Raw genomic sequence first — 21,768 nt, 5'->3', positions numbered from 1 at the left:
GACTGAGTGTGTAACTGGGAGTTTTCTGCTACATGAACAACATCTGCAGCAGCACTGATTGTGACAGGTCACCTAGTGGAAATAGCATATATTTAATCCATATGACAAATTCAGAGTCAAAAGCCCAGAATGACACCCAGAAATAATACAAGTCCTGTTTTTCTGCTCTGATGGCTGTGGGATCAAAAATGTCAGTTTGAATGGGTTTCAATGGAGCATTTTTGGACCTGAACAGTCTGAATGTAACTATTTAGTTTCCACAGTGTATTTTAGACTTATTGTAGGAGCTGAGCTGCAAATTCACTGATTACACTCAAATACACAATCTGGAAAAAATGTATTCCATATGCATGAACGCAGCCAAAAATATCAAAAAAATGATGAATGAAAAGCACATAAAAACAGTCCCTGAGCGTTTTACAGATCATCAACTGAAAATGTCCTCTCGCTTTGGTTACTGAGTGTTGGAATATTGATCAGGTCAGTGCTCAGATACAGATTACTCTCTGATGGGATGAGAGGTCACTTCTTATCTAACAGAGCGACAGGCACTGGACTCTGAAGATACTGTCCACATTTGTTAACACAGCGGACCATTAATGGTGTAAAGTACATTTGAGGCGTGTCCAACTCCACTTTTTTTGGTTAAACGGCGCAGAATCTGGATGCAAAGTCAAGTGCAAGGGGCAAAAGGGTTGAACTGCTATTTACTAAACATGGTGGGTTCGTCACAGCAGCAAATCTCAAAAGGGTTTTGGTTATATTTCTGACAGGGGGAACAGAAATAAACTTTTAGCTATAATAATCAGTGTATAGAAAGTTAAATAAAAAGTGAAATTACGCTGCTCTCGTGTGTGTGTGTGTGTGTGTGTGTGTGTGTGTGTGTGTGTGTGCGTGCATGCGTGTGCCTCTGCAGCTCTGCAGCTCTGCAGCTCTGCAGCTCTGCAGCTCTGCAGCTCTGCAGCTCTGCAGCTCTGCAGCTCTGCAGCTCTGCTCTGATCTCTGCTGTGTTCAAATTTGTATAAAATGTCATTTTCCTCTTTAAGGATGACTTGTTTCACTCACCAACAATGATCAGGACAGCGCTCCAATTATAACTGTCTTATTGCTACACGGACATTTCTTTCCAGACGCTCTTCAGCTGTAGTTTTGAAAGCATGTTTATAGTTGTCAGTTTAAAGTATTAATTTGGAGATAATGTGGCTAAAATATTTTAAAATCAGTAGTTTTTTCCTGTAAAATACTGATGTAAGCCTCCCGTCTGTCCTCAGTGACTACGGCCTGTCCTACCTGTCACTGCGGACCAGTATCGGACTCTGGACCGCCTTCCTCTGCCTGCTGCTGGTCGCCACCGACGCCAGCTCTCTGGTCTGCTACATCACCCGCTTCACCGAAGAGGCCTTCGCCGCCCTCATCTGCATCATCTTCATCTACGAGGCTCTGGAGAAGCTGGTCCACCTCGGGGAGGTCTACCCCATCAACATGCACAACCAGCTGGAAAACCTCACCTTCTACACGTAAGGACCAGCAGCACCAGTGACCTGGGGAGGTGGAAACTTTTTGGAAAACTAAGGGGCTGTTTACACAGCAACGGTTCTTGCGTGAAATGTTAAACTTTTGTTGTAGTTTGGCCTTTCGTTTTGAAACCTCTCCGCTTCTGTCGCAGTGTAACTTAACGACAACGTGCAGATCCTGTGAGTGAATAACCGTATGGCCGTTGGCCTGGCATGCAGTCTACAGCGTTTTTTATTTTGTTTTCATTTTTTTTTACAGATCTGTGTTCATGAGGTAATAATGTTATGATATGAACAGGATTTTTTAAAAACATAATAATGAACAGTCCCTGAGTTATATGTAAATATTCAGTTGTAACCCTTTTCAAATTCACAATTTCTGTTAATAATATATTTTTAAAAATAATGTTATATAGTCGGGGGGGGGGGGCGTTATGGAGTAGACGTGTAAACTTAGATGCATAAATAATACGTTTTAATGGTCTGATGAAGTGACTTTGTTTTGATATTTTGAGAGTCAAAAAACAGTTTTCGAGAGCAACTTTTGGACAAAAACTTCCATCCAGCCTTTTAAAACTGTGCAAGTTAGTAACTCAGAAGCAACATTTTGTAGTAACTCCCCTGCTGCTGTGGATGAAAGCATGTTCGAGGCATTTGGAGAAACAGTCAAAGATGTTACGTAATCATGGAAAAGAGCTTCTAAAGAGTACTGATGGTCGTTTCAGAGAATGTATAGTCTTTAAAATTTCCTCAGAAAAGGCTTCTGTGTTTGAATGTTTGTCTGACTCGACTGTTGCTGCGGTGTTGCAGGTGTCAGTGTTCTCCGCCTGCCAACGCCTCCGCTGAAGTCCTGAAGATCTGGAAAAAGAAGAACTTGACTTTGGACAGCATCCAGTGGGACGAGCTGACTGTGAAGGTCCGACACGACTCTCTTCTTTAAAACACACAAACAGGGTGAAAGGAGTCGGCTCAGACGTTACAGACTCTGCAGGCGGCTGAAAAAAACATCATTAATGAAGAAAATTTTAACCATCTCTTTGTCTTCAGGGCTGTCGCGAATTACACGGAGAGTTCGTCGGCTCGGCCTGCGACCACGAAGGTCCCTACGTCCCCGACGTCCTCTTCTGGTCCGTCATCCTCTTCTTCACCACCTTCTTCCTCTCCTCCTTCCTCAAACAGTTTAAGACCAAGAGATACTTCCCCACCAAGGTATTCGTCAGAGATCCAGATCTGCTGTTACTGTAAAACAATCCTACGATAAACGAAAAATAAAGTTTTGTGTCGTGCACATACAGAATTCTATAATCTCTCAGGATTTCGGGATGGTCTGCATTTCTCAATTTTTTATTTATTTGATTTTTAACAATTTTTACACTTTTACACTTTTTACATTTTGGTATAAAGTATAAAAATAATTATTTTAAATACAAAGTATATAATCCTGAACCTAAAATTTCATTCTTTTTTTTTACAATTCTTTTTATCGATTATTTGTCTTATACATTTCACTAAACTCTACTAAATTTTATTCTTGAAAAGAATATATAAAAAAACTACGCATGATGTTCCACATATTCACTTCTACTAAAACTTGCATCCGATGAACGTTTCAAACAGGAAAGAAACAAAGACGTAAATGTCAGTTTCACAGACAGCTTCTTTATCAACTTGTTCAAGCAACTTGGTGATGTTAAAATTTTATTTTATTTTTTGTTTTTGTTTGGTTTATGTTTTTATGTGTACAGCACTTTGGTCAACTTGTTATTGTCGATTTTTTAAAATATGTTTTATAAATAAATTTGGATTGGATTGTTTATTTTATTTTTTTTTTTAGTTTCTTTTTATCAAGGTAAATATTCAAATTCAAGCCTTTTTTATTTATGGCTGAACCATTTTATTAAATGGTGAATAGAAATTCCTGTAACATATTTGGTCTAAAATACTGAAGTTAAAAGGATTGAGATTAAAGCTCGTAGTAAAAAACAGCTTTAAGATCATAATTGTATTCAGTGATTAAAATTTCTTTCTGCATGATACATACATACATGTGTTAAATTTTAATGTGAGAAAATGTTTTTGTGTCTGCAGGTTCGATCGACCATCAGTGACTTCGCCGTCTTTCTGACCATCATGATCATGGTGCTGGTGGATTATCTGGTCGGAGTTCCTTCGCCCAAACTCCACGTCCCCGACCGCTTCGAGGTAACGTGTGACTCCGCTGTGTTTCTGTTTGTAATCTGTGTATTTAGGAAACGCTCAAATGAATCTTAAATGATTACGTGATTATCAGATAACTTTGACGAACAGCCCAGGCTGTTATTGGCTTAAATCACTGAACTCAACAGGCTTATATTTGGGACAGACGGGCTTTTCATTCCTTTCGCACAAAACTTGTTCAGCAAAGATGGAAAAACAATCAAATTATTAATATAATCTTTTGAGACGTGGGTAAAAATTACTTAATTTTATTCAGAAACATGAGAAGAAGATAAAGAGGAACTAAAGAAATGACCCAAGAAATCTGTGGGAAAAAAAAATCTTTTTTTAGCTGATTTTCAGGTACTTTTCTTGTATTTTCTTACTAATTTTCTGCTAATTTTGGGTCATTTCGTCTTTCTTTGCTCATTACATTCCTCCCATGTTTTGCTCAGGTGTCAAAGGGTTAAGTTCTGACGCTGCTGTTTGTCGTTGTCCGTTCAGCCCACGTCTAGCAGTCGAGGGTGGCTGATCTCCCCGCTGGGACCGAACCCCTGGTGGACGCTGCTGGCCGCCGCCGTCCCCGCTCTTCTCTGCACCATCCTCATCTTCATGGACCAGCAGATCACCGCCGTCATCGTCAACAGGAAGGAAAACAAACTGAAGGTGAGGACAGCTGGACGCAGCCGGTGGACGCACACAGGCGTGGCGGGTCAGGTATAAACTCCGCGTGTGTTTCGGTTGCAGAAAGGCTGCGGCTACCACCTGGACCTGCTGGTGGTGTCGGTGATGCTGGGCGTCTGCTCCATCATGGGCCTGCCGTGGTTCGTGGCGGCGACCGTGCTCTCCATCTCCCACGTCAACAGCCTGAAGCTGGAGTCGGAGTGCGCGGCGCCGGGCGAGCAGCCAAAGTTTCTGGGCATCAGAGAGCAGAGAGTCACCGGCTTCATGATCTTTATCCTGATGGGCTGCTCCGTCTTCATGACCTCCGCCCTCAAGGTGAACTTCACACCTGTGCTCCTCGCAGACACGGAGGACACCACCGCCTCACGTTCATGGGCTCCATTTAACTTCAGGATTTACACTTCACGAAACTTTTCAGGAATAAGTCAAATGTGTCTTTAAGCTTTGAAATTTAAATTTTTCTTTTTGTCCTTCAGTTCATCCCGATGCCGGTCCTGTACGGAGTCTTCCTCTACATGGGAGTGTCCTCACTCAAAGGCATTCAGGTCTGTCTCAGTGTCCCTCTGTCTGTCCTGCAGCTTCACCTCCTTGTGTTTCAGTGTGTCTGATGTCCGTCTGTGCGTCCTGCAGCTTTTTGATCGCATCAAACTGTTCGGCATGCCGGCCAAACACCAGCCGGACCTGATCTACCTGCGCTACGTCCCCCTGTGGAAGGTCCACGTCTTCACCGTGGTGCAGCTGACCTGTCTCATCGTCCTCTGGGCCATCAAGGCCTCGGCCGCCGCCGTCGTCTTCCCCATGATGGTGAGACGAGCAGAGACGGCTGAGAAAACGCATTTTATTTTGTTATTTCTGCGACTAACTCGTCTCTTCTCGCTGTCCTCTGCAGGTCCTGGCTCTGGTTTTCATCCGGAAGCTTCTGGATTTCTGTTTCACCAAAAGAGAGCTGAGCTGGCTGGACGACCTGATACCAGAGAGCAAGAAGAAGAAGGAGGACGACAAGAAGAAGAAGGAGAAGGAGGTGAGCCGCCAAAAGTGGAACTACATCATAATGTGATGCTTATCGGCCCAGAAAGACTTTTCTCTATTGACTTAAATCAGGAAAGAAACGTCTGTAAATCAGTAAACCATTTTTTGTGGGCGAAAAAAAAAAACGCCGAGAAACGACTGTTATCATTATCTACATTGTGTGGGTCTGTTCTCGTCTGAACGTAGCCTTTGTGGTCTCAGGATGCTCGGCGGATGCTGGAGGAGGTGGAGGACGATCCGCCGTACGACCGAGGAAACGTCATCGACTTCCCGATCAAAAGCTTGAAAGGACGGTGAGTCGATGACATCAGAGCACGGTGAGGCCAGTTAACAGTCACGGCAGCAGGATGTAATGTTTTTAAATGTGTGTTTGTACAGCTTGGACCCATCAGAGGTGAACATCTCAGATGAAATGGCCAAAAGTGGAATTTGGAAATCAGTTTCTAAGAACTCTGACAGCAGCAAATCTCTGAAACGCAGCAACAGGTAAGAAGAGGACCTATTCTACTCAAATTCAAAGAGTCCAGTAACTAAAACTTCCTCCGTGCAAAGGTCCGAACCTCATACCTAAAATCAATATCACCATTGATTGAACAATTTACTTTAATTACTATTGCTATTACTATTTTTTTTGTTTCTTTTCTTTGTGGTTTGTTTTTTGCCCTCAGAGTTCACTGACACAGTGTCATGTGACCATGGTGTGTCGGAGTGTAATAATAACACATGATTTATTATTATTTATTAAACTTTCCAGCATTATATGAAAATGAAAAGCTCCATCTTAAACAAACTTCAGGTAAATTGAAGCACATTGTGCTGATAATAGGCCAACCTCTCCTGACTGCAGGACTCTGACTTCAGCTTCTGTCAAACTTCTGTGCTGTTAATCATTTTACTCAGGAATTTAAAACTTTTGAGTCGGCCTACTTCTCCTATAGCTGCCGACAGCCTGCCGACATTCACAGTTAGAGAAAGGCTGAAAATAAGCTCATGTGCTTGTGGCCCCGGGCCCCCAAAACATTACATCTGCCCCTGGTAATAATAATGAGAGCTCAGTGCGAGCGGCCGGATGAGACACGGAGCGATGCGTCCTGCTGTTTCTAAATAATTCATCCAAAGTCAAAGTTGTCCAAAGTTATTTCGTGATTGAAATTATTTATCGCCCAGCCTTAAAAACAGGCATTGTATTATTTCTGGGCGTCATTCTGGGCTTTTGACCTGGAATTTGCCTGGAATTTTTTGTTTTTACCGTATTTGACATAGAGAGAAAATACATGATCTTTCCACTAGGTGCACTGTCACATCACTGTCATGTTTTAAATCGATTTAAAAAACCTTACAAACTTACGTGTTGTCAACTGATGCTGTGAATGATGCTTTTTTAATGATAATGGAAGAGCTATACATGTGAGTAGTAAAATATTGTAAAAAGTACAAAAAAACCCTAAAAATAATAATAAAAGGAAATCACCTGAAAAAGGGGGATTAAAAATAATAATAATTTTATCAATTTTTTAAAATAGATTTATGATAACTATAAATGTATTGGACATTTTCACTTTTTTCTATTTTTAAATAATTTTCCAAAAGTACTCTTTTCTTTTAATTTGCAGAGCAGTTCTTACCAACTTGTTCAATGCCTTTTTTTTCCATGTTTTCAAAATAGAACAAACCAATATGTTTAGATCGCAAAGGTTTAAATATTTGTAAAGACGTCTGAATGCATCACAAGAAAAGTGATGTCGATCATTCAAAGGGTTAACGGGTGGGGTAAAGTGATTGGCGGGTGTTTTCGGTGGGTGGTTAGAAAGTGGAGTCATCTACGTGCAGAACTAAACACATTTTGACTGACTAATCAATAAATCAATATGTCTGATCATAACTGTTGCGTCGTGTTTTCCAGCCAGGAGAAGCTGTCGAGCGTCCTGATAAAAGTGGAGAACACGGACGGTCAGAAAGTCGTGGACGCCGAGACGTCGTTATGATCCACCGCCGCTCCTCACCACCAGGCGGCGCTGTTGGAGGACGCGGTCACTGATGGGATACCGCAGTCCTCTGAACTAAGGTGAAAGGTCACGGGACAAACAATCAGGCTTCACCTCGCCGCGCCGTACATCCCGCGCTGCGTTTTCTAAGACGAAGGTGAACATTTAATTTTCTCATCGTTTTATGGTGAAAACACGGAGACTCCGCCGCCGGGAGCTCACACAGCCACTTTTGGAAACATCCTCCTCAGGTTTCTTTGGTTGGTTTTGACTCAGGCGGTCCGCTGCTGCGCTGTGATTGGCTGCTGAACCGACACACATACAGACTGATGATCTGAAAAAAAACAGCTGAAGTTTAATTTCATGTTTTTAAATTTTATGTTTCTGCTTTGACGAAGCAGACGGAGCTCTTCACCTCCGACAGGTTTTTATTTAATCCATCATGCTGATTTAAGTTGTTTATGTGTGTGTGTTTCTTTGTGTGTGTGTGTGGCTGTGCGTGTGTGTGAGAGTGTGTGTGCGATCACTGTTGTGCCTCACCTCGTTGCCTGCAGTGGCCGACTGAATGATGTCACAGCCGCTGTCGTCAGAGTTTCCTCTTAAAGTTAAAATAAAATCAGTTTGGTGACGACGATCAGAGTCCATTAGACTCTTTAATGAAAATTTGATTTCAGGTCACTGAAACGGAGACAGATTCCTGTCAGAGGATCAACTCGCTCAGGAGAAACACTTTATTTCCATTTGCAGTGTATTATTTGGCAGTGCGGCTCTGTTCTGACACGTCTCCGCACTTCCGTGCTCTAACAAGTCTGAGGCAGGGAGAGCAGCAGCGATATCCCAGCGAACAGAAAAGAGCCTCAAAGACAAACAGTTTACATGCACAGTTCAGCAGAGCTACGGTCATAACCGTTTAACTGGACTACACAAGCAGCGGGGGAGGATTGATTTATTGACAATGTCAAGGTACGACCTCTTTAAGCTAGTTGCTATAAAGCTATATTATTCATACAGTCAGTGATATTGAAATGAATGAAATTCCAAGATCAAACAAAAATACACAGTCTTGCCAAAATGTATTTTATTTGCATGAACACGGCCAGAATTATCAAAAAAATGGAGAGTACAAAGCGTGAAAAATGAATCGAAGAGACCTTAGGGGTTACACACCTTCAGTCTTCAAAATGATGTCAGAAATCTGAAGTCGACACTAACAGCTGGCAAACATCATGTTCCTGCTGCATCAGCATCATAAAACTGCCAATTACGTGTCGCAACATGAAAAAGAAAAGCGCACAGTCATAACTTAGTATTATTTATAAATATCACACATTTCAGTTCACCTCGATGTTTTGTTGTAAAGTTGGAGAACAGTGATGCTGACGGGGTTCAAACCCTCAGATGAAGTGATGTGAGCTGATTCAGGATCAGTTAGAGCGCAGCGAGCACGGAGAGCAGCACCGACAGCAGCAGAGCCGCGGACAGTCGAGCTCTCTGAGATCCACCTGAACACGAACAGAGAAACCACATCAAGTAAATTTGTGCAAAAAGTGCAACGGTTGGTACCAAGTGAGGCGTGTTTCTGCAGTTGTCAACATCAACATCAGTCTAAGTTAGATAATTACTGACGACAGACCAGATGTTATCATTTAAACTGTCACTATTTTTACAACCGCAACAGCAGATGCAGCGCTGCTCGACTTCCTGCCTGGTACGATCTGCGCTGTGCGGCTTCACACAACCGCTGTCCGCCTCTGCCAAAAATAGACTCTGTGTGTATTTTGTGAGGTGCAGAGTGGGAAACGCTCAGAGGCGTGCCCGGTGGAATCATGAGCATTATTGAGTACGTCCGCACTCAGCTTCGGAGGACCTGTCGTGGGCGTAACGCGGTGTTGATGGACCAGGTGGTGCTGCTCCAACACTACCTGTAGTACCTAAATATGAGGCCAGTTGTTATATTATGTTATATTCCATTGTTACATTACATCACAAATAGAGATCTCCCATTCTGATCTCAAAGATCGCTATCAGACTGTTTACTTTTGTCATTTGCCAAATTTATGAGCGCTGTTTTCATTTCAGCTCAGTGTGAGAGTCTGGCGTTTTGCTTTTAACTGTAGCACACGGTGTTTTTCCGCCCTGCTCTGAGGAGAGACAGAGAGGGTCACTCAACAACCTCGACCTCGCAGACTCACCGCTGTGCAGCAACATCTTCTCGGTCACCGCCAGAGATCCGTTGTGCGGCGCCGGTTCGATCTGCAGCACTTTGCACATCAGAGGGTAGATGTGGATGCTGTCGAACGGCTCAGACAGGAAGTTCTTCTTGAAATCGGGTCCAAAGGCCCTAAAGATGGTCTTCATGTCCATCTCTCCGTTGTGGAAGCCGTGGTCGCCTTTGTTAACGTAGACGATGAATCTCTGTTGGTAAAACATACGTCACGTCAGCATTTTTTAACTTTCTTTTCTTTTTTATTACTAATTTCTTTCTGTTTTTTGGGCCATTTCTTGTTTAGCTGCTAATTGTCTTCTCTCCATATTTTGAAAAGAAATCATGCCAGCCGATTTGCTCTGGTTTCAAACTGCCTCGGTGGCTGTTGTACCTCAGTGTCTCCAGAGTCGGGTGCACTTTTATTTCATACTGTTTCGCGTCTCTCTCTCTCTTCTTTTCTGGTCTTCTCTCTGCTGGTGACTCGATCATAAAAAAAAATTTCCCGGAAACATTGTTTAAAAGAAAATCAAACTGTGACTCACAGAGTTCAGGTTGAATCCCAGATCTGCGACGATGACGATGGGAGGCAGCCGCTCACTTTTGGCGAGGTGGAAGCTCTCGGGGATCTCGTTTTTCTTGTAGACCGTCAGATTAGGTGCCTTGGAGAGAGCGTCGAACACCTCCTGCTCCCTCCCCGGCCGCGGCGTCAGGATGCCGAACCCGCCGTAGTCGAGGATCTCGAAGCTGGCGAGCTTGAGTAGATTCAGGTACTTGTTGAGGATGATCTCGTCCACCTGTGGTCGCTTCTTGACGGTGGTCATGCCGTGGTCGGACGTGATCATGATGTTAAGTCTGTTGTTTAGGCCATGGCGTTCGATGGCTGACCTCAGGTAGCCAATGGTGCGGTCAATCTGCTGGATGATCTTCTTCCTGTCTGGGTGGTCCGGCCCCTTGGCGTGGCCCACGTTGTCCGGCTCGCCGTAGTACAGCGTCACCAAGTCGAAGTCTTCATCTTTAAACCAGCTCATCACCTTGTCGATGTTTTGACGCCACTCGGTCTCGTTGTCGTCCGGGAATCCATGCTTCTCCACCAGAGCTCTGTTTACCGCCTGGCCGCTGTAGTTGGCCCCGCCTCCTGGGTAGTGGAAGGAAGCCGTTTTCAGACCCTGAACAACAAGAAAGAAAAAAGAAACAAGCTGTAAACAACTCTGACATCATTTTATCTTTCAAGCTGAAAGAGAACATCACAATCATCCATTTGATGTCAAACCTGACAAATATCAGTCCAACGTTTGCTCTCTTTTAGCTCCATCTTTGGTCACCACCAACTCCCAAAAAAGTTACCAAATAAATAAATACAATTTAGCATTAAAAAAGGAAATAAAAACAAACAACAAAATGACCTGAATAGCTGCTCGAGTTAAAAGAAAAGAAAATCTGTGTAAATCTTTACATCTGTAAATGTAAAGTTAAACTTTATATTAATAATAATAATAATTTTCTTCGAATCGATGTTTCAATTTTTTTAGGAATTTGAAGGACTTTATTTATTTATTTTATAAGTTGCTCATTTCCTTTTTCCATTTTTTCAAAATAATTTAAACCAATTTGCTCAGTTTTCTAAAGATTTCTTGTGACAGATCTGAACACGGCATAAGAGAAATGACTTACTGCCGTAATTTAAGAAATCTCAGGGCCCGTGTTGTTGCACCTGTTAAAGTCTGTTTCTGTCTCTTATTAATAATCCTGATCGATGAAGACTCGCCTGGTTCTGGGCGGTGATCCATAACGGCAGGACTCCGTTGTCCCACCACTCCGATCTGGTCATGGTCACTTTGTGAGGAAGTTTTTGGTTCGTTTTGGTGTTAAACATCATGTTGTGAACGACTTCATGATCCTCCACCCACCTGCCTGACGCACAGCAAACAAGACACACAAACATTTTAACACCATCAGTATTTTTACGTGCACAGTTTAGTGGAGCTCCATTTAACTGGACTCCTGTCCTCGTCCCAGTATACAAGCACTGGGAGAAAATCCATTTATGGATCGCCGTCCGACTCCTCCGCGGCAGCTGGAGATCTGCCCTCTTTCAGCTAGTTGCTATAAACCTATATAATTTACACAACCATCGTCACACTGATTGTTTACTATAACGGTAGAAAATCGACACATCACACACACACATCAAACGGCGCTGAACTCTGCCTTCATTGATTAGTTTAAAACCACCTAAAAATATCAGTATCAGTTTACTGTATATTTAGAACATTTTCACCACTTCATCTCGCTGAAATGCAGCCGTTACCGATGCCGTTGTATCGCTTTTTATTGAGATAAACGGTCATTTTCTCCGCTGAGCTGCCGCTGCCTCCATCAGCTGCTGTGTAACCAAAAGAGGAGCAAATATTTAAATTTAGTGTAAACTGACATTGAATGTTTTTAGGTGGCTAAAATATGTTTCACTCGCCCCGTCCACAGCAGGACGTCACTTCGCTTCGGTGTTTTGGGACTGTACTTTATTTATCAGAGGAAGAGTGAGGCTGGGGTGTGACTTTTTTATTTAAAATTAAAAAACACAACTCCCTCCTCAGTGCTGGCACTTTTTTAATGCTTTACCCGTACAAACAGGCCCTGTCTCCGATGACGATCGAGGTGTCGACTACAGGTCGACGTGCTGACGTACCGCGGGTAAGCGTGTTACATCACTTCCGGTGTCCTCGTCTGTGCCTCTGGTAGCGTCTCTGAGCTGCTCCTACGAGCGATCCTCAGCTGATCTTCTAACTTGTTCCTGACTGCGGCTGCTTTTATCTGTCTGTGACTGAAAACTCACTCAAGTTTTACTGAATCTCTCACAGCTGTCTCCTCTCAGCGGCTTTTCCTGCGTATTCACAGCCGCTCACTGTTAGCCCGTTAGCTTCGTTAGCATTAGCTCTGGTTAGCGAGGGCTCCTCCCTGCTCCTCTCCTCCCTGCTCCTCTCTCTCTGCTCCTCTCCTCTCTGCTCCTCTCCTCCCTGCTCCTCTCCCTCTCTCTCCCTGTGCTCTCTCCTCTCTCCTCTCTCTGCTCTCCCTCTGCTGCTCCTCTCCTGCTCTGCTCCTCTCTCTCCCTGCTCCTCTCCCTCTGTTAAAGACTCACCTGTTCACTGCTGCCTTTGACTAAAAGGCTTTTTACTTTTTAAATTTTATATTTTACTTCGAAACTCTGCACTGCAACTCTTATTTCAATATATGTGTTTTTATATATTTTTGGGTTTTATCTGTTGTTTTCCCACTTGCTGTTTTTTTAATCACCTTTTACATGCTTCTTTTATAATGTTTTAAATGTGTTTCCTTTCCCCCTGTTGTTGTATTTCAATGTTCTGTGTGAAGCACCTTGAATTGCCTTGTTGCTGAAACGTGCTATATATAAAACTAGCCATTTTTCTTGCTCCGTCCTTCCTCCATTTCAGGGTAGACTTAAGACCTTCCTCTTTGATAAAGCTCATAATTAGGACTGGCTCAGGCTGCCTGGACCAGCCCATAGTTAGGCTGACATAGGTTTAACCTGCCGGGGGACTTCCCCTGATACGCTGAGCTCCTTTCCTTCTCTCAATGCCGCCATCAGAAATCATGCATGTCTGTTAACTGCATTGCCATGTGCAAGCTTAGCTTAGCTCTGTGATAGCCCTGTGGTACTCTCACTGCCTGGGGCTCTCGATTACAGAGCCTGGGTCTGTTGAACTGCACTACGCTAATCCTGCTGCCTCTCGGGAGCGTTCCTGCTCCCTTGTTTCCTAGTTTCTCTCGATCCTGGCCGTAACCTTGACTGTGCCTGACCGTGGTGATAACTGTGCTGATGCTGTGATCCTGCCTTTGGTTGTGCTCGTGCTGTGGCTGTACTGATACTGTGCCCCCCCCCCCCGCTCGCCCTGATCGTGGTCTGGTCCTGGTTGCGCTGATGCTGTGATCTTGCCTTTGGACAACTCCCTTTCAACATATGCATGAGACTGTTATCATCTCTATCAACATCATCATAGAGAGCAATTACTAATTTCACACCTGCCATTAAATATGACATGCATCTGTTTCTATTATTGCTGTGCCTCTCTTCCACCCCCCACTCTCCCCCTCACCCTCTCTCCCCCTCTCTCCCCCTCACCCCCTCTCACCCTCTCTCCCCCCTCTCCCCCCCTCACCCTCTCTCCTCCTCTCTCCCTCACCCTCTCTCCCCCTCTCTCTCCCTCACCCCCTCTCTCCCCCCTCACCCTCTCTCCTCCTCTCTCTCTCTCCTCTCTCCTCCTCTCTCTCTTTCTCTTTCCTTCTTTGTCATGATTGTATTTCATTTGTTATTTACGACATCTATTGCTCGTCTGTCCGTCCTGTAGAGGGATCCCTCATCATCCTCTGCCGCTCTTCCTGAGGTTTCTTCCTCTTTTTTTCTCCGTTACAGGGCTTCTTTTTCAGGAGTTTTTCCTCGGGTGATGTGAGGGTCAAAGGTCAGATGGATGTCGTACACTGTGAAGCCCTCTGAGGCAAACTTTGTTTTGTGATTATAAGCTCTACAAATAAAACTGCTTGACTTGACTTGTTTACGCGACGGAATAACTCGACTTCCAATCGAATCATCGGGATGTTTTAGACCAACTTTGAGAAATTTAGTCTGATTTCAGTTGCACTAGCATGTTTACACGTATGTTAAAAGTCCAGTTTTAGTCGGATTAACAATAATTCGATAATTCATCAGCAGGAAGTGGAGTTGTGTTAAACAGCTTGACGTGTTCAGCTCTCAGTGGAGGTCAAACAGATCTGAACCTTAAACCAGAGCTGAGATAACGACAGAACAACAGCTCGCTCACACCAACGCCTCAAACTGTCCTGATATTTGCATAACAGGCAGCGTCTCCGTTATAACGGGGGCTTTTATTCTGATAGTGCTTCCAAGGAACAGCAACATTTGGCTTCAACACTCATCAGGACGATAAAACATACACTGTTTATTGATGTAAAGTGTCCGCTTTAAATCTGTCATGACGGCTATAAACACCGAGATTAACGACATCAATACAACTCTCAAATATTACAAATATGACTCATAGAATTGAAAGTCGGTATTTTTATTGAACGTAAAAACAGTGGTGAAAGAAGAAGTAAAATCTTTATAATTAATGGCAGTGCAACCATATAAAAGTACTTTTTTTTGTAAAAGTAGTGGAATTTGATAAAATTAGTGCATTTAAAACTACATTTTCTTCTGATATGTGGCTTAAAGGTATTATTGCAGCATGGAATAGAATTACTGAAGTAAAAGAAAAGTAAATAAATAAATATGTGTGTTTGTGTATATATATATATATATGTGTGTGTGTATTTAATTTTAAATAATCTACTCCATATACTAAACTCATTTTTTGCGACTGTATTGTTTACTATGCCGATGATACCGCCTTCTTTGATGCTCACGGTTTAAGTAAAATTCACTGAATCACTGAATTATAGAAAAAAATATAGAGAAAAATGTGTGTGTGTGTGTGTGTGTGTGTGTGTGTGTGTGTATGCATGATTTAAGAAACTAACTGAGGTTACCTCCAGCAGGTAGCCAAAAACTTGGTTTTATACATCCAAAGAACCTTCAAAAAATAAAAATGAACTGCCTGGCCGTTGAGACGGGCCTTCATTGTTAAATCGCGTCCTCACACTGGGCTTTTTCAAGGCAATCTGGTTTCCTCATTTTTTAAATTTAAAATCGCTCTGTCAGACTTTACTCTGTATGGACACAGTATAAATTGTAGTATAATCGCAGTAACAGTAAAGCGGCATTACCGGTGATGGTGGTGAAGTGAGACGGGGAGGTCATGGTCAGCATCGGCGGGGTGATGTATTTGGCCTTGACCCCGTCCGCCGCCAGCTGGTCCAGGTGCGGCGTGTCCACGTCCTGGTCGTAGTCCCACCTGAAGCCGTCGAAGGAGATGAGCAGCAGCTTGTTCCTCTCCGCCGCCTTGCTCAGAGGCTTCCCGGCAGCACAGATCACCGCCGAGACGACCAGGACGAGCTCCAGCCTCATCTTCATCTTCATCTTCAGGTCGAACTGAGAGTGACGCCTCACCTGTCCGCGCGCTCACCTGCAGCTCCTTCCTCCAGGTTTAATTAATGTGTAACTGTGATAGAGATCTGCTGAGCTGCCGAAGGACGAGACCTTCGACTGGAAACAAACGGGCTCTTATCGATCCGCATCCGTAATCTGTGGACCTGCTGATAGCTGCTCACGAGTCTGACGTTTATAAAGTTTGTAATATGTTGTTTTATCACGCAACACAGCGATAAACAGCTGAGGCGTCTCAGAGGACATGGACCGCTTCACAGGAGGTTTTCCACATATGAGAGTAAAAGTACTGATGAGTATCAGGTAATAACACAAAGTTTCTCCTTATAACAAGATATTGTTCACATTTTTACAAGATTTTTTTTACAAGATATTTTTTCCTCTTCTTACCAGTTTTTTTTTTTTTTACAAGATATTTTTCGCATGTTTACAGGACAGTTTTACATGTTTCTATGAGATATTTTTCATGTTTTTACAAGATAGTTTTTTCTTATTTTTATTGAATAGCTTTCATGTTATGTACAATATTTTTTATGTATTTACAAGATAGTTGTTCACATTCTTACAAGACATTTTTCACATGTTTAAAAGATTTTTTCCATGTTTATAGAAGATTTACAGGACAGTTTTACATGTTTCTATAAGATTTTTTTTTAATGTTTTTACAATATTTTTTTAATGTTTTGGAAATTTCTTGTAAAAGTATAAACTTGTAAAAACATGAAAAATATCTTGGTATAACAAGAAACCTTTCATGATGCTACTCAGTTTTGAACTTTTTTTATTGTCTTAATAATCATTTGTAATATTGTGTATTTTCACATAATTGCTGTGCACTAAATTTGGATGAAAACTAAAAAAAAAACTTAATTAAATGTTCATAAGAACATCACAAGAAAAAAAATGGGAGAAAAAAATCTGCACTCAAGGTCGTCTCACTGTTTCAAGGACTTTTAACTGCATCTCAAGGTCGTCATCAGCACACGCCAGCTGTGACATCAGTTCTCATAAAAAAAGTAAAAAATAAATAAAGCTCTGATAAAACTTAGTGAGATGACCTTGAGTTTTTATCTTTTTCAACCTTTTTCAAGAGTTTTTTTAGCACACATTGAGAAAATACAAATAAACACAACTGTCACACTGAACTAACTCACACTTTGTATTTAAATAATAATAATTGTTTTAAAATCCAAAAGCTTTCTGTCTTCCTGTCATGTTTTAATGATGTTCCACCACTGCTGTTTTATCTGATTATATTATGATGACTGTGATAAAACTTGATGCCAGATTAATGACTCATTAGACTGATTTACGCTCATCAGCAGTTTGAAGGACAGATAAAGAAAATCAGCTGCATTTATCGAATTAAGTCAGTTAGTGCAAAATAAAAAATTAAAACACTAAAACTAATAAAACTGTGATTCATGAGTGACTGGCTAAACGGCCAGTTAATAATGAAAATTGAAAATACAAACCAAAGTAGAATCTGCTTATTTATCACAGCAAGTAAAACAAGTAACCGGCTATAAAGCCTGAAATCTATAATAACTTTTGTTTTTTAATAGCTTGATTTATAACATTTTAGGTAAAAAAATTCCCTCTTTGTGTTTGTGAAGACTGGATGTTCATCCATTGCTTTAACTCTCTGCCTCCAAAATATTACATAGAATAGAGCAGACCTATAATACAGTGTAAACTGTCTTTTACTTTGAAACAGGATTATTGTACATGAAGTCATTTAAAAATGTTTTAGAGATAAGAACACATTTTTAATTACCAAAACTGAAAAAGGCAATCGTGGTTAAACAATAAACAAATACACTCAAAATGGTTCAGGGTAGATATTTGTATTTAAACTATGTTCAAAAAACAAAATTAAAAAATGTCCTTAAATCCTGCAATATCTTTTAGATGTAGGTTACAAATTTAATAATAAATAAATGAAAATAACCTGATTTTTTTTTTTTAAATCAATAGACTTAGTATAAATACGTTTTCTGCCAGTTTGTTTTTTTTATTATTTTTTCCGCCACTTCATATAAATTTTTAAATGCTTAAAACAACAGGTGATTTTTATGATTTTAACAAGTTAACATTAATATTTTTGCACGCAACATCGTTTTTTTTTTTCCAGAGACAGTGAACCTCTCTGTCATGAATAAATAACCCAACATTTTCATAGCTGCATTTTTTCGGCATTCCTTTTTTGAGATAAACCCAAAAAACATTTTAAATTATTTAGCAATAAACGTCAGGAAATAAAACGCACGTGTCTTATTTTGGTGGGAGAGGATAATCCGGAAGAACTTTCGTATCAGCGGAACTATTTCCGGTGGTCGGGAGCTCATGTTGCACGTTATGATGTGAAGTCCTTGGTGCATTTTTCTCTGAAAATGCGATAAATATTGTCCAGTTTCCTGATTATAAACTCCGTGTATCGCTGCGGTTATTTTCCGGTAACCTGCTGGTGTCGACGGTTCGTCTGGATTCTCTGATCCGGTGAGAAAATCGATAAACACTCAGATAACCTCTGTGTCTTCTGTCCAGGTATAAATGTATATTTATCCAGTCTGTGTTTTTATCTTTTAGCTCACGTTAGCGGTTTCAAACATGATTAAGCATCATGTGTGTTATTTTAACTTCTGGTTGAACTGAAGCTAAATGTGCGCTGCAGGCTGATCTACTGGATGAAGGTGACACCAGACTGCATTTACAAAATCTCATATTTAAGACTGTTTTGCTGATTAGGAAGCCGCAGATGGATAATTAATTACACTTAACACATTATAGAAATCCTCAGGGGTCACTTTTTATTTCGGCTAACATGAGAACATCTTAATTCACAAAAAAAAAAATAAATAAATAAATAACGTGTAATTCAATAATAATTTAACAAGATGACATAACAGAATGTAACACATTTCAGGTTTTTCTATTCTATTGATTTATAATCATAGGTATGCACACACAGTAAAATAAAGGAAATCATTGATTTGTTGATGTCAAACAACACATCTGGATTTTACAGTTTTTTTTAAACATGGAGTCACTTAAAGTTAAATAAGTATTAAATTAGTAGTAATGATAATATCAGCACCTCATCAGTATCGGCATTTATTGGCTTTCAATTGAAATATTGGAATCAGCCAACAGCCAGATTTTTGAAATCAGAAACAGATTGTTTTTTATTTAAATTGACTAAATGAACATTTGCAAAACGTCAACCGTAAGTTAGTGTCTTTCATATTTTGCACAACTGATGAATGTTACACACGCAGACAAGTATTGTATTTCATGTCTTACTCTGCTGGTGACATCGTGATAAAAGTGTGCATAATATGATGTTAATTCTACTCCAGGAGAGGCTTTATTATTGCTAAAATAAGGTGAAAAAAGTGGATTTATAGGTCAGTATCGATATATTGTCAATATTTTGCATACTGGATGCTGTTATCTTGCTGAATTGGCCCAGAAGACACTAAATATGATAAAAAAAAATTTTATGTATGTACAGGTGGATACAGTCAAGAAATAACAAATGCAGTTTTTATTTTATTATTATATTCATTTTATTTATTAGTTTGGTAAAAAAAAAAAAAATAAATAAATAAATAAAATAAATATCAGCCTAGATGGCAGCGGGGAGGGTTTCTGTGTATTTGGGGACGTGTCAGATTGCTAAATATATTATCTTCATACTCAAATGTGAGTAAAATGTCCGTAATTTTAGGTGTCCGATGCAAAGTATTGGTGGTTAACACTTGATTTGTTAAAGCCAATCAGCGGCTCTGTGGTGATTTTGCAGTTTGCAGTCTTTAGTCACAGTTGTTGGGATGTTTACCAGCTGAAAGAAAAGGTAATAATAAAAGTTTTACTTTATTTCCTCCTCTGGTTTGTTTCAGAAATGTCTTCATTATGGAGCCTCCGGCCGATGCTGACGTCTCTGCTCCAAGGTGAGTTTACACACCTGCACACGTGCAGAGACTCTGCAGCAGCTGCGCAGACTCTGCAGCAGCTGCGCAGACTCACCTGCTGATGCTGAGATTCACACACACTCCAGTTTTATATTAAAACGTCTCTGTTAAGAGCCACAAGAGCTCAAACTAAACCACTCGCAGAGAAACGCACTTTATCAAATTAAAAGCACTTCAGTTCAAAGATCCGGTTAATTTTAAATCACGTACAGAGCTAAAAGTCATCTGCTGCCGGATTATGAACAACAGTTGTTTGAAATGGAAGAAAGTTCACGAGATTTGAGAAATTTGTTTCTTTAAGAGAAGATAAATGTAAAGTGAAGATAAATGCAAAATCTCATTTTCACTGTTGAACTCAGTCACAGAGACCAGACACCCACACTCTCTTTTTTTGTCTCATATACAAAAATATTTCCTCATTTTTGTCTCTGTTTACGGATGACCTTAACATGACACTCCTAAATGACCTGTACAGTAGCATTTCAATTCCTCTAACGTAGTTTCAGCATTCTCACTTCATAATTTTTGCAATTGCATAACAATTTTAACCTTTCTTGGACAGATCCTTGAGGGCTCATGTCACATGAAACTTGTTCCCTATCTTAGCATTATAATCCCACTTTAGCTGAAATCATTTGTTTATTCAGTTTGTTCTTGTTTTTGTCTTAATTCTTGTTTGATTAGATTACAGTTTATTTGGTGAATATTGGGGCAGAAATTTGGAATATTTATGTTTAATATTAAGGTTTTTTTTTTGTTTTTTTTAAATAAAGTTAAAAGAAGAGGGTAGGATTTCGGAAGTATTCACTTCCTCGTGCTCCTTTTCTCACATAAAATACACTTCTTTATGGAAAATGTCTGATGGGCATTTTGGTGTCGTTTTTCTTGCATAGATCTTTTTTGGCATTTTTTAAATAAAGTTTGGACTAAGTCTGTACATGTTTAACATTTGAATAACGTCTCGCTCTGTGCAGCGTCCCAGCATGCCTCAGCCTGGACCGGTCCCATCCTCTCCAGGACGATGGCCACCTCAACCAGATGCACCGCAAGGGGAAACCCAAAACGCCTCCTAAGCCTATCAGCGCCACGTTCGGCCGTCCGCAGATGAGGGCGGTGATCCTGAAGACCATGATCCGAAAACCCAAGAAGCCCAACTCCGCCAACAGGAAGTGCGCTCGAGTGCGGCTGTCCAACGGGAAGGAGGCGGTGGTGTTCATCCCCGGGGAGGGACACAACCTGCAGGAGCACAACGTGGTGCTGGTGGAGGGCGGGAAGAAGCAGGACCTGCCCGGAGTGAAACTGCGAGTGGTGCGAGGGAAATATGACTGTGCTCACGTGGTGAAGAAGAAACAGTAGAGGAGCAACGCCGCTGTGTGTGTGTGTGTGTGTGTGTGTGTGTCCGATGTCTCATTAATAAATGTGTGTGTTCTTCTTATCACGTGGGTGAATTTCTCGAGAGTCAGATTTTAGACGCAGATAGACGTCACATACACAGCCGGGCAAAAAGTTTATAGACGCCTGAGCAGTCCTCCTTTACAAGGAGCTGTCTCCGTTTATCAGGTTTTGTCAGACACGGATGGCCGGGGTGTGACTTTGATTTTTTTTTTTCTCTGAAGCTACAAATATTTTATTTTATTTTTTTATTTTATTCATTTATTTTAATGATTTATTATGTAATTTTATGTTATTTCATTTTATTTTTATTTAGTTATTTTATTTTTATTTAGTCACTGGGTGCCGTGACGGGATCGCAAACAAATAAACAACAACAAAAACAGAAAATATACAAAACTAAGAAAAAACAAATGTATTGGTGTGTGCCTAAATCAGTCTTGGAGGAAATATTAAGTTCCTTTACTAAAGTTTTAAGTATTATTACCAACTGTTGAAATACTCCAAATAAAGTGAAAATCCTGCATTTAAAATATTACTCAGGTAAAAATATGAAAGTATCATCAGGGAAATGTACATAAAGTATAAAATGAAAAGTACCCAATGTAGAAAAACAAAAAAAGAACACTCAAAAAGTCAAAATTATTAAAAAAAAAAAAAAAAAAAAAAAGAAAAGAAAGAAAGAAAATGACTGAAGTGTTTATCAAAA

General features: G+C 40.8%; 3 protein-coding genes across 3 annotated transcripts in view; 2 read left to right on the top strand and 1 right to left on the bottom strand.

Moving 5' to 3' along the window:
- The window catches only part of LOC121945528 (sodium bicarbonate cotransporter 3-like), a 51,368-nt gene extending 43,329 nt beyond the window's left edge, over positions 1-8,039 (top strand). The window contains 12 exon segments of the mRNA XM_042489750.1: positions 1,272-1,517; positions 2,325-2,430; positions 2,562-2,723; positions 3,603-3,716; positions 4,215-4,376; positions 4,458-4,709; positions 4,871-4,939; positions 5,025-5,198; positions 5,284-5,415; positions 5,625-5,716; positions 5,802-5,909; positions 7,327-8,039. Of these exon segments, the coding sequence (XP_042345684.1) occupies positions 1,272-1,517; positions 2,325-2,430; positions 2,562-2,723; positions 3,603-3,716; positions 4,215-4,376; positions 4,458-4,709; positions 4,871-4,939; positions 5,025-5,198; positions 5,284-5,415; positions 5,625-5,716; positions 5,802-5,909; positions 7,327-7,408 (1,699 nt within the window). The 3' untranslated portion in view covers positions 7,409-8,039.
- On the bottom strand, positions 7,833-16,033 carry zgc:153896 (uncharacterized protein LOC569930 homolog). The gene is made up of 5 exons (XM_042489752.1): positions 15,414-16,033; positions 11,380-11,525; positions 10,157-10,780; positions 9,601-9,823; positions 7,833-8,910 (listed from the first exon to the last, which is right to left on the bottom strand). The coding sequence occupies exons 1-5, from the start codon at positions 15,664-15,666 to the stop codon at positions 8,837-8,839; spliced, it is 1,320 nt and encodes a 439-aa protein (XP_042345686.1). The 5' UTR covers positions 15,667-16,033; the 3' UTR covers positions 7,833-8,836.
- A 1,991-nt stretch (positions 16,034-18,024) lies between these two features.
- LOC121946283 (28S ribosomal protein S12, mitochondrial-like) lies at positions 18,025-21,161 on the top strand. Its single transcript, XM_042490786.1, is given in 4 exon segments — positions 18,025-18,192; positions 19,596-19,646; positions 20,642-20,695; positions 20,698-21,161. Coding segments are annotated over 3 exon segments (429 nt in total). The 5' UTR covers positions 18,025-18,192; positions 19,596-19,597; the 3' UTR covers positions 21,024-21,161.
- The last annotated feature ends 607 nt before the right edge of the window (positions 21,162-21,768 follow it).

Source organism: Plectropomus leopardus, chromosome 7 (genome assembly GCF_008729295.1).
Source record: "Plectropomus leopardus isolate mb chromosome 7, YSFRI_Pleo_2.0, whole genome shotgun sequence".
Lineage (NCBI taxonomy): Eukaryota > Metazoa > Chordata > Actinopteri > Perciformes > Serranidae > Plectropomus > Plectropomus leopardus.
The sequence above is the reverse complement of the archived record's forward strand: the minus strand, read 5'-3'. Positions and strand labels throughout refer to the sequence as shown.

Coding starts and splice junctions, on each gene's coding strand:
- zgc:153896 (XM_042489752.1), bottom strand. CDS start 15,666: ATGAAGATGAAGATGAGGCTGGAGCTCGTCCTGGTCGTCTCGGCGGTG. Junction 11,526..15,413: donor TCACTTCACCACCATCACCG/GTAATGCCGCTT, acceptor GCTGTGCGTCAG/GCAGGTGGGTGGAGGATCAT. Junction 10,781..11,379: donor GGATCACCGCCCAGAACCAG/GCGAGTCTTCAT, acceptor CTTGTTGTTCAG/GGTCTGAAAACGGCTTCCTT.